This window comes from Dermacentor variabilis, chromosome 1, assembly GCF_050947875.1.
Source record: "Dermacentor variabilis isolate Ectoservices chromosome 1, ASM5094787v1, whole genome shotgun sequence".
In the NCBI taxonomy this organism is placed as follows: domain Eukaryota; kingdom Metazoa; phylum Arthropoda; class Arachnida; order Ixodida; family Ixodidae; genus Dermacentor; species Dermacentor variabilis.
Window position 1 is genome coordinate 47,136,714 of NC_134568.1, and position 15,641 is coordinate 47,152,354.

Sequence of the window (15,641 nt, forward strand, 5' to 3'; positions counted from 1 at the left end):
TCACCCCTGACTCGCCAGGCTGGAGTCATATCGGAGTCACGGCGCGTAGACAGGAATGGAGATGAGTAGGGGAGAGGGCGTGTTGTGACGGCGCTGCAGCAATGGAGCCATGAAGGGGAGAGGGGAGAGTGTGGCGACAGCGCTGCAGCAATCGAAACGGGTAGGGGTTGAGGGGGTGTGGCGACGGCGCCTGTGCACGTGACCTGCACTTCTGTGGTTATGACGTCACGCGCGTCGGAGGTGCCGGCGCGGCTGCGGCAGCGGTTGTGGCAGATGCATAGGTGCGGTGACCTCTGCGGCGCTTGTGTCGGTGTAGTGTGGTTGCGCACGCCGGAGGAACGAGCGTAGAGGCGTCTACAGCAGAAACGCGAATACAACCAGCGACAGCGGGACCGTGCCAAAGCGGGTAATTTGTATGCAGCCCAAACAGCTTCGCTGGTAATCCGTTCCCGTATTAATGTTGCGGCCCCACGAATTTTTTAACGCGTAAGCATTTTAGGCCTACCCAACAAGAAAACCCATCCGCCTGTCACGTAAGACGACCGCGTTTAGGATGGGCCAGCAGCAGCGAGCGAATTGACTTTCGTGCTGCCTCTCGCTTCAACGCGAACTAAGTGGCGAGAACACAGCGCACACGAAGCTATCAGCATTCGGCGCCCTCTGTCCCCATCGCAGATCGCTTTCAATATAGGGCCCGCGCGGCCGCCGCCGCCGGAGTAAGGTTGATCATGGTTGATAACGGTTCGACGAGGGTGGATAAGGCGCTAAAGAGCGATAACGGCTTATAATGATCAGAACGTCATGAGCGCACCTGGCGGCGCCACCTGCAGTAGTCTCCTTGCGCCAATTCACCTTGCGCCGCCATACGCAGCAGCTCGTGTCGCCGCAGCGTTGTCATTTCTACTGGTCAGATCAAGTTTTATAACATTGATAATGACACCGGACTGCGTGCAAATGAGCAAGTGGCGCCATGCTTACGCCTACTTAGCCAACTCCCAGAGGAGTTTCAGCGTGAATTTTCAGCTTTTGCGAACGACAAAGCTTTCTACCACATTCTCGTGGCATGTTGTTGTGCGGAAATTATTTCGGCGCATAAAAACTCAAATGCGAGCTCTGAGAGCGTTTGCGTTAACTAAAAGCTATGTCTCTTGCTTCTTCATTTAAGCGATGGCCTCCGCGGTGTAAGGTTCACTAGTTCGGCCTCGTTTCCACGAATGGAGCAGATCCTCTACGTGTCTGCAAGCGTTACTTTGTCGTCCTTTGAGGCAATTTCCTCACCCCTTAAGCACAAGAAGTTGCTTTGCGAATCGCGGTCTGCTCAACAAAGAAAAGTATGCCAGTTGTACGGCGGGAACGTTTTATTTTTTCCCGAGAAGCTAAATTGTCCTTCCATTTGTCACTATGGAACAACAAAGCATCGCTCGCGTGCCGTATGGTATCATCAGCTGCGTCTTCTTTATGCCGTGAAACGATCCAGTCAACGGCTGCTGGATGCTGGAACTACGTCACGCGGACTTCCGGTCGAATCCGCCAATTTCGGCGAAGCGGTCGGGACTGCTTCGCCGGGTGATCTCTAAGATCAGCTCTCAATCTGCCATTGGAACAGACTTGCTCCGATAAAAAAAAAAAAAGCAGAAACTTTTGATCCGGGAGCGATCCAGACTTGCCATTGGAATTCAGCATTAGTTCTCGCATAGCACGCATAGCGGTTTGCATGAATCCTTTTCCGAGCAACGCACTCTTAAAAAGCCGGACGCATGACCAAGGGGAAACTTGTATACCCGCCTTCAACGCCGCTGAGTGTCCAGCGGTGGGGCTCCAACAATGCACCTTCCGCAGTCGAGCCGGGCGTCCTGCCCACAAATGTTTTTTTTTTTTCATGTCCAACGCTTCTTTCCAGCCCACTTCACACACATTAATCTATTTCGCAGCAAAGGTACAATCATAAGTGCCTTATTTACAGTGTGATCATGCTTTAAGTTTTACGGAATTTTAAATATCGCATGTGGCAGATAGCATAATTCTTATCGTTGAGCTAGATTATTCGAAGGCGGCGGGCATTACTAGCACGGTAAATAGTAACGCATATTCAACTAATCACCGAAAATTTACTAATTAACTTCTTAATTGCTTTAGGCACATATTTCAGCTTATGAATTGTAGCCGGGGAGTTTGCAAGGCGTATCCAGTTGAAATCAATCTCCAAGATGACACCAGTTTCGAGATATTTCCTAAAGTGTGCGACGAAATACATGGGCGTTCCAGTTACTTTTGTGCCTGATTGCGTAAAAGAGCGTTTTCTTTAAGAAAGTAAGTGGTACAACAGTGCATTTCTAGGGCGAGTTTGATGGCGCATACCTCCAAACTGGTGTCATTCTGTAAATTCATTCCAAGTAGATACGCCCTGTAAACCCACCAGCTATAATTCGCAAACTGCAATACGTGTCGTAAAGTACTAATCAGGAAGTTAATTAGTGATTTTTAAAAATAGCTTTAAAATGTGTCTCGATTTTTTGTGCACGTCCGCCTCTCCGAATGATCCAGCTCAATGACTAGAATTATGTTATCGGGAGCAGAAAAAAATTTTAAACCCGTAAAACTTAAATATGGTCACCCCGTACATACGTTACGCATGTTATATAACATTATTTTTTTTATTAGTGATTACAATTTTGAGCCGTCGTAATGTGCACAGGTTGTTTACTTTCCTCCGATTTTCAACCTGACGCAGCATATCTACTGCTACGGCCCTGTCGTCAAGCCCATGTACACCTTCGGTAGCAAAACGAAAACGAGATCACGGAACTCGTTAGGTGATCAATTAATGTTTTCAGCGAATTTCATGCGTTGATAGCACTGCTATTGGCATTTGACTGAAGTGCTATGTGCGATACATTACAGCGATATTTCACTGTAAACAAAATTGCACCGCCCTAGCGCGGCAAATCATGGGACCATAATCTTGGGCGGATCGCATACAGATATTAGAGAGCTTTAGATTAGGGGACGCAAGCGGCTTGCGCGAAGGATCGCGAACTCGCTCAGCTGTTCACCTTGTTGCGCAATTCGCACATTCCACAGCTCGAAGCAGAAAACTGTGCTGCAGTCCGTAGCTGTGGATCGGCGTAAAGCGCTGCCCTTGGGCACTCGCCCTTATAAAGCTGTTTGCTAGAGACAACAGCCAACAGACGCGATGAGAGTGGCGCACATAGAGGTACACTCGCCTTACATTATTTTTTTCCGCTCCCCACAACGGCGCAGTGCCCGCGGCTATCCACGAGCCTTATCGCGTATCGTGTGCGCAGGTAGTAATTACACATCTCGCGGTGCGCGGTCGGACAGGGCGAAAACTCGAAAGTGCCGAAGTCTTTGCTCCACGCGGCGGAGATAGACATCTCTGATCTTTCGGCGGTGTGCGCCCGCAGCAGCTCTCATAAGACACGCGCTTTTGCCTCGTTCTCGCGACACGGCGGGGGCCAAACAACGTCCAGGAACCTCGTCAGGCTCCTTGCGACGACCACACGGGTTTCACAAGGAATTCTCAGCAACTCGCAAAAAAATAACAGTAAATAAATAAATAAATAATAAATAAAAGGGCGCGCAGCCGAACAGAAGCAGACGGACCGCCCTACCCATTGATGATACCTTGGTCGCGCACTCGGCCGTGGCCCTCTATACTGCTCGTGGCGGGGAACCTCCTTTCCTCTCTTGCTCCTTAATTTTCGTCGCATGGAGGAGGAGGCGCCGCAGCAGCGGGTACACACATTCACACACGGGGGGGAGCAGCCACGCGTGATCGAAGGCAAACCGCACGGTTCGCACAGGGCGATGTCGAGAAAGTCGGCCCGATGGCAACTCTTTTTTTTTCTCTCTCGTCTTGTCGTTTTATCTCCCATACGAGGGCGACTACGGGCGGCATCTATCGATTCCTGGAACCCGGCGACGCGTGTCGACGACTCCGCCCGACTCGCCGCCGCCGATCGGCAGAAGACGACGACGACGACAACAACAACGCGCGAGGAGGGCCAGCGCGAGAGAAAAAAAAATAATAAAATGAAAATAAAATGAAAACTAAAGTAAAACCGGTTGCAGGGGCAATAGACGAACCAGTCGCCTGGTGACGCAACGACGACGCCCCGCGCCACGGCGGCAACGTTCGACGCTCTGGGGCATTCCACGCGCCCCAGCAGCAGCAGCACCCACTGCACGGCGCGTGAATGAGGCAGAGGTCGTGGAGGACGAGTGCGGACGCACTTGCACAAGGGGCGCCCAGTGAACCGACATGGCCTAGAAATAACGGGCCACACGTGACAGCTGCGAGTCGCCAAGGGGTCGGAACCTTGCATACATACGTGCGTCGCTTGCAGTCGCTGACGTCTTTCGGCAGCAGCACGGCGACACCGCAGGAACAAATCGTTCACGCACAGCGTCAGCTTGACTGACGAACTACTTTATTACGGCTTCTTTGCATTGCTTCAACCATCGCTTTTCGTTGTGAAGGCGTAACTAACCGCGCAACATGTGGCGAAAAGCCTGGACAACAAACAGTGATTCGGGGCTTTACGTTGCCTCTTCGATTGGCTGGCAACTTCACGCGGTAAGAAAGCTACAACGGTTTACGATATTGTGAATGCAAGTTATCTGAAGCGACCACTACAGTGAAGTTTGAAAGGAGAGACAAAAAAAAAGTAATTTAAACCCGTATACAGACTGTGGTTGTCGGTTAAGTTCAGAATTTCTCGGTGACATAAGTGTGCAGTAGGAATGTCACACGAGCGCTCTGCAACCTCCTGAAGTTTTCTGACCTATTCAGCGAGCGGTGCGGTTTAGAAAGTAATGCTAATCGTTACTAATCACGCAATGCAGTAGGCTAACACTTTGAAGCCGTGGCTTGTCATGTTTCTGACTCAGTAACGTTGCTCGGTGTGGTCACTATCTGATCGTTTATTTTCAGTCTAATCGCTTGCGGGTGTGCTCAGTTGTGATATATTCGTTCTTATTGTGCACAAGGGCTTCGAAGGCAGATGTTAGGTACTTTGTAGTAACATGTAGAAAAGACATATTATCGCTAGTCACTCGCTTATCCTGTGGACCGTCACGAAACGTTCACCTTGGAACAATCGTCTGTTGACGGTTTAGTCGGCGTCACTCATGATTTGACGCACTGTCTCAAGTGCGCGCCCGTTCACTTGTTTTTGATACGTTGGCGATAGAGTGGGCGCAAATTTACGAGTGAGTTGGGGTTGATGTGCGTAGATAAAGTGCAAGAAAGTTACTAGGCCAGGAAGTGGCGGTACTCCCTTTGTCACTGTGAAACGAGCGGTACTCCCTCTTACCGGCGGTCCGCGGGGTCAAAGTTCTTTCTTTGGAGATTAGCGACACAACGCTGGAGGATGAGTTTTTTTCTTTTTTAATTTTCAAGGAAAGCCGTGCATCGCGAAAGGCCGGCAACACACGCAGTCCTCGTGTAGCAGCAGTCCGTGGACTTGGTCACACAGATTCATTCCATTCTTCAATATGCCTATCACTACTTTTGCAGCGAAGTATTGCAGAAGTCTTCCCTCTACCATTACACGTTTTTGCAGCATAGATGGAGCACAGTGCGTTAGCGAACACGAAGTTACATTATGCAAAAAAAAGAAGTGAGGCGTGCAGACAGGACACAAGAGTAGAGAAGTGCACAACACGAACGTCGTTGTGCACTTCTCTACTCTTGTGTCCTCTCTGCACGCCTCACTTCTTTTTTGCATAATGAATCCTTACCAACTAGCTCAGCTTTCTGTCGTTCTAAACCAAGTTACATTTTCGACAGTTGATCGCACAGTAGCAGGGCAGAATCACTAGTGGTTTCGTATTCGTGAGCTTTTGCTGCGGCAACGTGCAGCGCGCCGTCGAAAGCGCCATCTCGTTCTTCTACAGCAAACTGTTCCGCCTCTGCATGCCTCTGCAAAGCTACATCCACCCGTAGATAGAACTTTCCTTTTCTTCTTCTTCTTCTTCCTCTTCCTCCTCGTCCTCTTCCTGTGCAATGTTCTCTCGTAGGTCCTAGTTCTCAATTCTATGTTGCTGGTTTGCAGACTATTGCTCGCGGGCGTAACTTGCTTTGCGCGGCACATGTAGCCGGTGACAGCATAAGAATGCAACTTCAAATACCCCGCTACCCTGTATAGTGATGCGGACAGTGCAAAAAAAAAAAATACTACACAAGAGAGAAGAGTACTTATGTACGAACTCCTCCAACTTTTCATCTTGAACCAGCTGTCCAACTCCCATAGAACTTGTATAGATGCGCAAAACCAAACATTCGTTTGTTACCCTGGCGTTACCGTGGCGTCACAGCGGAGGTGAACTTCTATTTTTTAGAGATCAGATGCACATAGGGAAGAAGCAGTACGGTTTTGTGGGTAGAGTCTGTCTAATGATTGACTGGTGGGGTTTAGTGTTCCAGAGCAACGGTGGGGTTATGCGAGAGGCCGTAATGGAGAACTCCGGATCAAGTTTGACCACCTAGGTTTCTTTAACGTGCACCCAAATCTAAGTACAGGAGCTTTTTTTTTTTCTCTCATTCAGCCCCGCAACGAAATGCGGCCGACACTGCAAGGAGTCCAAGCCGCGGCCTCGAGTTTAGCAGCAGGACGCCATAGCCACTGCACCACCACGGCGGCGGGTTGGGCGGGGCTTGTACTGAATTCTTAGGCTGTCACCAAGTGTAAACACGTCTCACACAGCGGGCATCCAGAGACGCCCTCCGAGCGCGGCAGGCTTCTTCAGGCGCGGCTGTCGCAGGGCAGCGGTTCGTCGTACACGCCCTTGACTCTCTTGTTGGCCGGATCGAAGGGGGCCTTGGAGTGGAAGGTGGCTTTGAACCGACGGCCCAGGGACTCGAGCCAGTAGTTACCGGACGCCAGGTAGTCCGATGACACGGGAGCGCCGTCGGGCCGCTTCACGTAGCCGCAGGCCAGGCTCTGGCCCAGGGCGAAGCCGTACTCGCCGCGTCGAGTAAAGCCCACCACCTCGTCGTCGCGCCAGATCGCCTCCAGTCCGTGCAGCGCCACGTTCCTGTTTTCGCGCAGAGAAAACTTCCCATTAGAGGGTTTTACCCTCTCCGTATACAGGTTTTGCAGTACGGAATAACAGGGAGCTGTAGGTAACGCGCACCCAAAGTTCAGGGGACGCAAACCGGTACGAAAGACACCAAAACACAAGAACGCACAACGAATACAAAAGAACTCGGCAGGGCGCAAGGCTTCGGGTGCGCAAAGATGCTTGGGTGGGCTAATGTAACGCCGCAGACGTTACGTTACAGACGTTAAGGCGGTAAGAGCGCGGATGGCGACTTCTTGCGGCGGTTCGTTCAACCTCAAGGCGTCAGAAACCTTGATTCAGGGTATATATCCTCGCCGAAAGAAAATAACTATATTTCGTGATTACGCTGTTGCCGACGCCTTTACACCAGCAACTGAGTAGTATATGCATTACCCGTCATTGCAATAACGGTAGTGAACGCTTCGCTCGATCTATACGTCACTAGGTGCCGCCAGCGCTGCTCTCATGTCTGCGTATTTAACATTCCGTCAATGGTAATATGCATACGGGCACGCTGAAGCTTTTTATTATGTCCTATACAGGCTAACCGGTACAAAATCTGGACGACTGCAAGTCGTCGAGTCAACCACTGACATTTACCTAACAGAAGAGCTGGTTGCTCTCAACAAAAGGCGTGGCTGTTGCTTACAGAGAGGTGATAAACGCTCGATAGCTTCACAAAACTGACCTTAGAGGGTTTGGCTTGGTCATGAAAGAAAAATCAATGTTCCTTCTAAGGCACTCCTGGTTAACACTCACTTGAATACACAGGTAACGCCTACGAATATACAATGTCCACATGAGTTCATAGGAGACGGAATTTGTGAAAAAGCCGATGTGCCGTAAAGACTGGGCACATAGTCTTGAATTCAAAGTTTCAGTATGTAGTATATATCGCTATCGCGACTTACGCAGTGATCCATTTAACAAGAAGCGTCATGCTTCAACAAAGAATAAATTCACATTTGTCGCGAAAGCCATGTCCTGTAAACTTTCAGTGGCCGACTGTATACATCAATCTTGCTTATAACCTTAAAGAAGACTTTTCCGTATCGATTCGTTAGGGCTTGACGTCATTCAGCGAGCAAACGGATGCTGAAATCATTTCTCTCTCAGCTAGCACAACAGCCTGAGCCGGAGGCTAACAGCGTGTTTTAAGGGAACAGTAATGCTACACATGGATGGACACCACGAAGTAAAACCGTGAATTACTGTCTCCACAAGGCGCCCCGGTGCTGCTGGCCGCGAGCGCTTCCCTTTCGTCGAGCGCTCGCGCGCCGTCTGTTCTTGCGCTTTCGACATTCATTTCATACTCGCCGTCTCGATTCAGCTATATCGCCACACCATATCCTGACAAGCCGTGAGCCAGTATAGCCGAAGCGCTACTGGCTTCATTCATTCAACAACTTCAACAATTGAAACGTACTGATAGAGGCACGTTTCCTGCCGACGCCGAAGTCTGTATATATATAGTCCGCCGTGAAGTGCTTATCCCGGTTGGGTGAATTCCGCGTATAGCAGCTATATATAGCACATAAAGACACGTTGATATACAACAATTTCTGTAATTAATGTAACAGATTTAGCAAAATTTCAGAAATGTGGGCGCACGGGGAGCGACTGAAGGTCGTGTAGCCGTCCTGAACTATAGCTGTATGCGCGAAGCCGAGCTAATCTAATCGCTTTTAAATAACTATCTTGCTGACGCAGACAGTGCAGAGCAAGCGCTTAGTGGCGCACAGTAGGGCGATTTACGCAACGCGCCCAGGTTTCTGCTGGGGCGGTGCCTGAATAAACAAAGGAGCCTCTCAGGCCGCAGAAAGATAACACGTGGACAAGGGGCGGTGCGCTCTTGTCAACCAGCATGGTGCTCTCGGTGCCTGATTTTTTTTTTTTCGCACTGCCACTCACGTTATCGATCCCCGCCCTCATAACGAACCAATCCGAAAGAGCGAGGCTCGCAGTCTAGCTACAAGCCGCTCGCCACGCATCGGAGTCGTCCGTAGACGTAGAGCAGATCGTCTTCGGGCACGGATTACTTTCTTCCTGCCGGCGTGCCACCAGAAACTTCCTGTCGCGGTGCCCCACCATGGGCGGCCGCCGTGCGCCTACGCGGGCTTCCGGCCATTCGATAGACAATGGAGTCTGATGCGCGGCCGTGTCTCGTGCTTTCCGGTCTCACGCCAGAAGACAATCCGTGCCAGCAGCCGGCGCAGAACCGCGCGCGCGTCGATTGATTCCCGAGCCGCCTCGACATGTCACGGCGCCGCGACCCGACACACAAGGCGGCACACTGCACCGATTCGAAGGTGAGACGTCGGCGGCAGACCAAAGGGCACGGAGAAAACGATCGTCCGCCATCGAAAACGATCGTCGACCATCGAAAACGATCAGCTATGGAAGAACCGACGCTGGGACTCTCACGAAGTGAGAGTTAGCGCCGTAGCAACTGCATTGGCCGTGCGAAAAGAAGAAGGAGCCGCGAAACTCAGTGACGCGCATCCCACCAGTGATCTAGACAAGCGGCCGCCTGCGTGTATATGCACTGATTTAGAGTTACACTACTTATTCTGTTCGTATATAACATATCTCAGAGGAGGTGGCGTCGTCGCGTTTATAGCAGCAGACAGTGAGTCATGCCTTGCGCAACCGGCCAGGGGTTCTCAGCCGCGGTAGCATGTAAGCTGCCAAGATGAAGTTGAGCCAGGTGTAAACAAAACACACGGATACGTTTCGGCGCCCGTGACTAAGGGCATTTGTGACAGCTATCGTCCGTAACTGCCAGGATTCAACATGTCTGAGGTATGTGGCGTCGCTAACACTAACAGACGCCAATGGTGACTCGTGAGAAGGCACACGCAAGCTGCCGCCTCTAAATCCATCAGTCTGATTACCAAGAGCCGATCTAACGTACGCAGGGTAGGGTTGCCAACTCTCGAGTGGAGGAAGTTAGGACAGAGAATATAGGGGGGGGGGGGGCAATTGAATGGCGCCGACCAACCCAGTCAGTGCCAGGATTCGCCATTAGTTTGCACGTGTAGTCTGTATATAGTCGTATACCATGTTCGAGGCTTACATCAAGGAAGATGCGGTAGTTCCCTGGCTAACACGGCTACCAATACAAATAGAGGCACTGTGAAGGGTTAGGGCCTACAGCAGAACTGGAACCTCAAAGAAAACAGAACCGCCTTTATGTTTATGACAACGCAGCAGAAAACAAAAGAGAAAGATGTCCAACCAAGCAGCCAGGCATTATCAAAATAATATCTCGTTTATTGATTGTTATTCAGCAGAAAACAAAACAAGAAAAGTCCGGACATTTGGTCATCCCAACTGTATGAATTCTGAACACGGTACATTTACTTAAAATTCGGGACTGTCTCGCTAAATTCGGGACGGTTGGCAACCTTAACTCAGGGGCGAAGCCAGTGGAGGAGGGCGGGCACAACGGGACCGTGCCCCCCCCCCCCCTCCCCAGAAATTCGTGATTTCAAGAACCAGCGCTCCGCCGGCCCGAGCTCCAAGAAAGTGCGGTTGGAGAGCATCGTTTCTCACGGATCAGCAATCAGATATCATAACATCTTCTAGGATATGCACTCTACACACTTAGCCGGCATATCACGCACATATAGGCGGCATTGTTTGCTGCCACCGAAAACCTGTTTTCGAATTGGCGAGCAAAGCATTAAGCCCCAGAGCCTATGGATACACTGTACAAAAATGTACACCCTTAAAAGTGAAAAAAGGTGTAAATATGTCTATTACTCACACCTTTATGGTGCCAGTTATATAAATCACACCCTAAGGGTGTGAGTTATAGACAGCTTTACACGTTTTTTCATTTTTGAAGGTGCAAATTATTTTACAGTGTATCCTATAAATTTGGAGGCATTCTTGCGCAGGGGGAAAATTGCAGCTTCGCCCATAATGCGAAGCAGTGACGCGATAGCAGGCGCCATTACACACGCGGCATGTCTCGCACTGTTTCGTCTGGCATCGGTTGGAATGAAACATTCCGGCAGAACCCATCTGGCGATGGATGTCGACGTTAAAGCGACTAACGTTGAAACAACGTAGCGACACACCGTTTTGCCACCGCCGAAGCGCGTCATGCACGAGGCTTGCACCTGCAGCCGGGCTCCTCCCTGGCGCTTCCCCCTGGACACGCTGCGCCATTTAGCGGCACTACTGCGAAGTGCGTACGTGGTGCGTCTGTGAATATTTACTCGGACAATATTGAATATACATGACGCGGTCTGGATTCCACCCAGCACCGGAGAAATTTTAAAGGATATTTTTTTTTTGTCATTGAAGAGCGGCCCGTACCTAGTGGCACATAATCAGTGAATCAAGTTGGTCCGACGGTTGGTCTCGAACTTGATTCCCTCAGCGCCGCAGCCCATGGCCGCGCGACTGGCAGCTCGAGGCACTTTGCGTGTACTTGCGGGCTTCTTTCACGCTCGGAAAAACAGTTTTATGTAGCACGTATTGAGCAACGGAAAGCTGTATCAGGAGATTTTCGTGTTGATCTACAATTTTCTCGCTGACACTTTTCATCTAATTACAATAATTGATAAGTTAATTAACTAATTCTGAGTATCTCCAAGCAATGGCAAACAACACTGACTTGGTTCTGTCCAGTTATGTAGCATTTGCATATTTCGAAAGTCTGGCTCAAGCTACACGTAACACCCAGTATATGCACACAAAACCAAGTGCTCGTTCGGGACGCGTGCCTGAGCCGTCTCGACAAGCGGAAATGAAACTGCACCTGAAAACGCGAACATGAATTCACTTGACTTCTGGCACAGCGCGAAATATAACCTTTTCTTTTTTTCTTTTTTTTTAAATACCATGTCTCTGCTTAATTCCCCGATGGATCGCACACGCAGGGACCTATATCACATTTTGTGTAATCATGCGAATTCGGCATATGAAAGGTCGCGGTGCGCCTTGAAGTAGCGGATAGTGAGAAAAAAAAAACTATTGATCGCTTCGCGGCGCTCCAGCGGCGCTGCAGGGCCGTGCAAGGCAGCATTCAAGCTGTACTGCGAGGCAGAGCGCGCACCAACGGTGATAATCAGCTGTCATTATCCCAAATTGGAGCTGGCTTAGAAAGCCCAGTCGTTTTCCGCGACACTTATAGCAGAGGTGCCAGCGCTGCTCCACGCGCCGGAGTTGCTTAATCAGATGTCGCTGTTCCGGAGGGGGTATGCTCCTGAATATGCTGCCTGACGGTGCCATTGCGAACTGTTTTAGATTGCAGAATGTATCGCCTACTATGCTATGGGGAACATATAGTTAGCGCACGATTACTTGCCACAGTCGCTTCATGGCGATGGCAATCTGCTGCTGAGCACGAGGTCGCAGGCTTAATTCCCGCGACCACGGCGGTCACATTCCAATGGGGGACACGGAAAGCAAAATTGCTCCTGTACTTAAATTGCGGTGCATGTTAAAGAACTCCGGCTGGTCAAATTGTGCCTGAGCTACGAAGGAAGAGGAGGAGGACCGCATGAATGAGCCACTACACTGGATTTCTGGGTACAATAACTCGAAAAGTAATTTTTTTGTTCTGACAGCAATAATTAGGCGTCCCTTTTCAATTGAAACGCGCTGTGCCTTGTCGTTCATTGAGTAATCATGACCGCCGAACTGAAATTGAAGCAGGGATGTGGCTCTCAGCGCACTGGCCGCCTCTGGAGTCTGAACGTCGGAAGCAAGAGCGCTTGGCCAGCATTGGCTAAAACCTCGATATAGCATGTGCAGATACCATTACCTACGTGTTATTGAGCGAAACAAGTGCATCATTTTTTTTTATGGGAAACCTTCGTACACGCGCTACATGGCGTTTGCTTGCAAGTGTACTGTGGAAAGCTTTTCGATGTATATAGCGACATCCTGCACATGGGAGAGACAGAGAGAGAGAGAGAGAGACGTGCTAGGGTCAGAGATGCAGCCAGTGTGATCTCTTGGGTTATCACAGCAGAACGAATTGACCGTTTATCTGCCAATGCAGGCTTAGCATGCATATTCTCGCGTATACCTTAGCATTTTCGTAGAAATTTTGCCGCGGTAGAGCAGATGGCCCGTGTTCCGGCGACCTGAGAGATCCGTCACAACGGGTCGCCGCCGAAATGACGGCTCCAAACACACAAATTTTGTCACAACTATTAAAATGTGTCGATCTTCTAACCTTCCATACGCAGTCGGGACGTGTCCTGAAAAGCATCCTGCTGAGTGTGCTATTATGGCTTGGTCATCGCGTCCCGCTGTGGTCCTATACGACTGCGAGGGTCGCGAACTGCGCACTGCGCGAGCTGCTAAGAGCTTCGCCGTCCAACTGTTAATGGTAGATCATTTATATACAGTTAACTATTACGCATTTTTCAAAGGAGACTCTACGATGATCGACGTTTATGGGCGGTTCCCGACCGGCCGCTTCAACGAGAGGTCACTCCAATCATGCTATAAAACGCCTCAATACATAAATTCAATCGACGAGTGATTAACTACAATGCACCGCTGAATAACACTTAAACGGCGAAATTAAGCAATACAGTTAAATAAAAGAATATACTTGAAAGCCCCCGCTGGGTGTGCTACGATTTTTAGAACAAATGGAGTCATAGCGCTGGATTGACACGGACCAGAAAGACGAAATGACGTTTGATGTTTTGGACGACAGACGCTGACCACAGAAAGCTCAAACATCATTCCACATCAAGAAAAATTAAAACTTGATCACATTTGTTTCCGGTCATGAAGAGTACATTCATACAAAAACGAAAACAACGATGAAATGCTACTTGAGTTAAAAGTTAATTAGTATAGTAATTACTTAATTAGTAATTTGTTTGCTGAGCTCTTCATAATTGAAATTTCGCCATCACTAAGGCCTGTCCAAACACTACTATATGGATTTTCATCAAAATTCCCGCAGTTAAGCCCGCCTTATCTATGTTTCAAACTCCGTGTATCAAATAGGATACGTAAGGCTTTGTGAGGTTAAAACCATGGTCGCGTTCTAGCTCGACGAATTTTCACCCGATTAAGGCGCGAAACTGAGACAACATATAAACACATCTTAAATATCGCCATTGACAGATACAATAATTGAGTCTTTCAGCTGGATTGCTGCAAGATGCAGAAATTACTTGCATAAGAAGTCGAAATACATAATTAATTAAGAACATTCACTAATCAACTGTTAACTAATAATTTTAGAGCAAATTCTGCAATTTATGAATTGTATCTAGAGATATCGCAAGATACATCCAAGTGCAATCAATTTTCGAAGCTATTAGCAGTTTTGAGATAAGCGCCGTCAAACTTGCACTAAAATGGAATGCTGTTCTACTGACTATTTTTTAAGAAAAGGCGTTTTGACACCCATTGCTGAATAAAATTAACTAGGAGACCAATGCATTCCGCGGTACAATTAGGGAACACATATCTCGAAACTGTTGTGATCTTCAGAATCCGTTCCAAGTGGATATGCCTTATATGAATTCACCTACCATTCGTAAATTACAGTATGTATACCCTAAAGTAATGAGTGTTAACAGTTAATTGGTGAAATTGTTGCTAACTAGTTAATTATATATTTCGATTTCTTGTGCAAACAATGTCTGCCTCTTGAAGCAATCCAACTAAAGGATCAGAATTCTCAAGATTAGAATAACCTACGGCAGATGCCCTAGATGATCTTTTAGAATCCTGTTAACTCATTAAAAAAATCTAGAAGCGTTCGCGGTCAACGCTTTGGCACACGCGACTACGGTTGCAAAGTTGTGTCGCCTGCAGTTCTTCAGCTGATCCGTAACCCTGACGTTTTATAAAGGTTATTGCACCATCCTCCAAAAGCATGATGATGGCCCTTGGATTCAGGTTGAGACTATTCAAGCCTGTACTCATTTGACACCTCCCCATTGCGGACCTGAAATTCCCAAAATATTGCCAACCGTGCGCAACCTCACACCATCCGAACGACCGTTGTTAGGATCGGCCGGCAGGGGTACTGCTCTGCAAAGCTATTTCAGCCCGCTGCACGTGCTTCGATCGACCCGCGGTGCTGGCGCCCTTCAGAGAGCCAGCGAGGACGACAGCGCTAATCCATCATGCGCCTCGTTCGGAGAATCGGTGACGACAGCAGGGCGGGCCACGTTTGGCACCCAACGTATTGTTGGCTGATTTCCGGGTCGTCATGGTCTCTCTGCAGCAAGAAGAGCTTTCCCTAACAAAAGGGGGCTTTGCGGTACGGGGGCCCCAGGATTCGTCACAGTCTGCTGACACTCGTGGCGACTACAGGAGAAAGGCAGCGCTGGAATTTAGAGGCGCAAGACAATGGGCAACCCGGCAACCGCGCTGCGGGGTCAGCTCGGGGAACCGAGGCGCCTTTCAAGACTCAAGATAATGGACAAACGTCGGGTCAACTTCGATGACTGGTCGACCGGTTCTCTCACCTAGGGAACTAGGGACCAATGGAGTGTTTATAAGCAGCTGTTGTCAGTTGCTAAAGTGTGCTCGTGCTCGTCGTCGTGCTCTGTGCTCGT

The 15,641-nt window shown here is 49.2% G+C and overlaps 1 protein-coding gene across 2 annotated transcripts in view; it reads right to left on the minus strand.

The window, feature by feature from the left end:
• Window positions 1-6,041: 6,041 nt before the first annotated feature.
• The window catches only part of Sardh (Sarcosine dehydrogenase), a 187,903-nt gene continuing 178,303 nt past the window's right edge, over window positions 6,042-15,641 (minus strand). For both annotated transcript variants that reach the window (XM_075687072.1, XM_075687073.1), the window contains exon 19: window positions 6,042-7,059. In XM_075687072.1, the coding sequence (XP_075543187.1) occupies window positions 6,768-7,059 (292 nt within the window). In that variant the 3' untranslated portion in view covers window positions 6,042-6,767. The remainder of the gene's footprint in view (window positions 7,060-15,641) is intronic.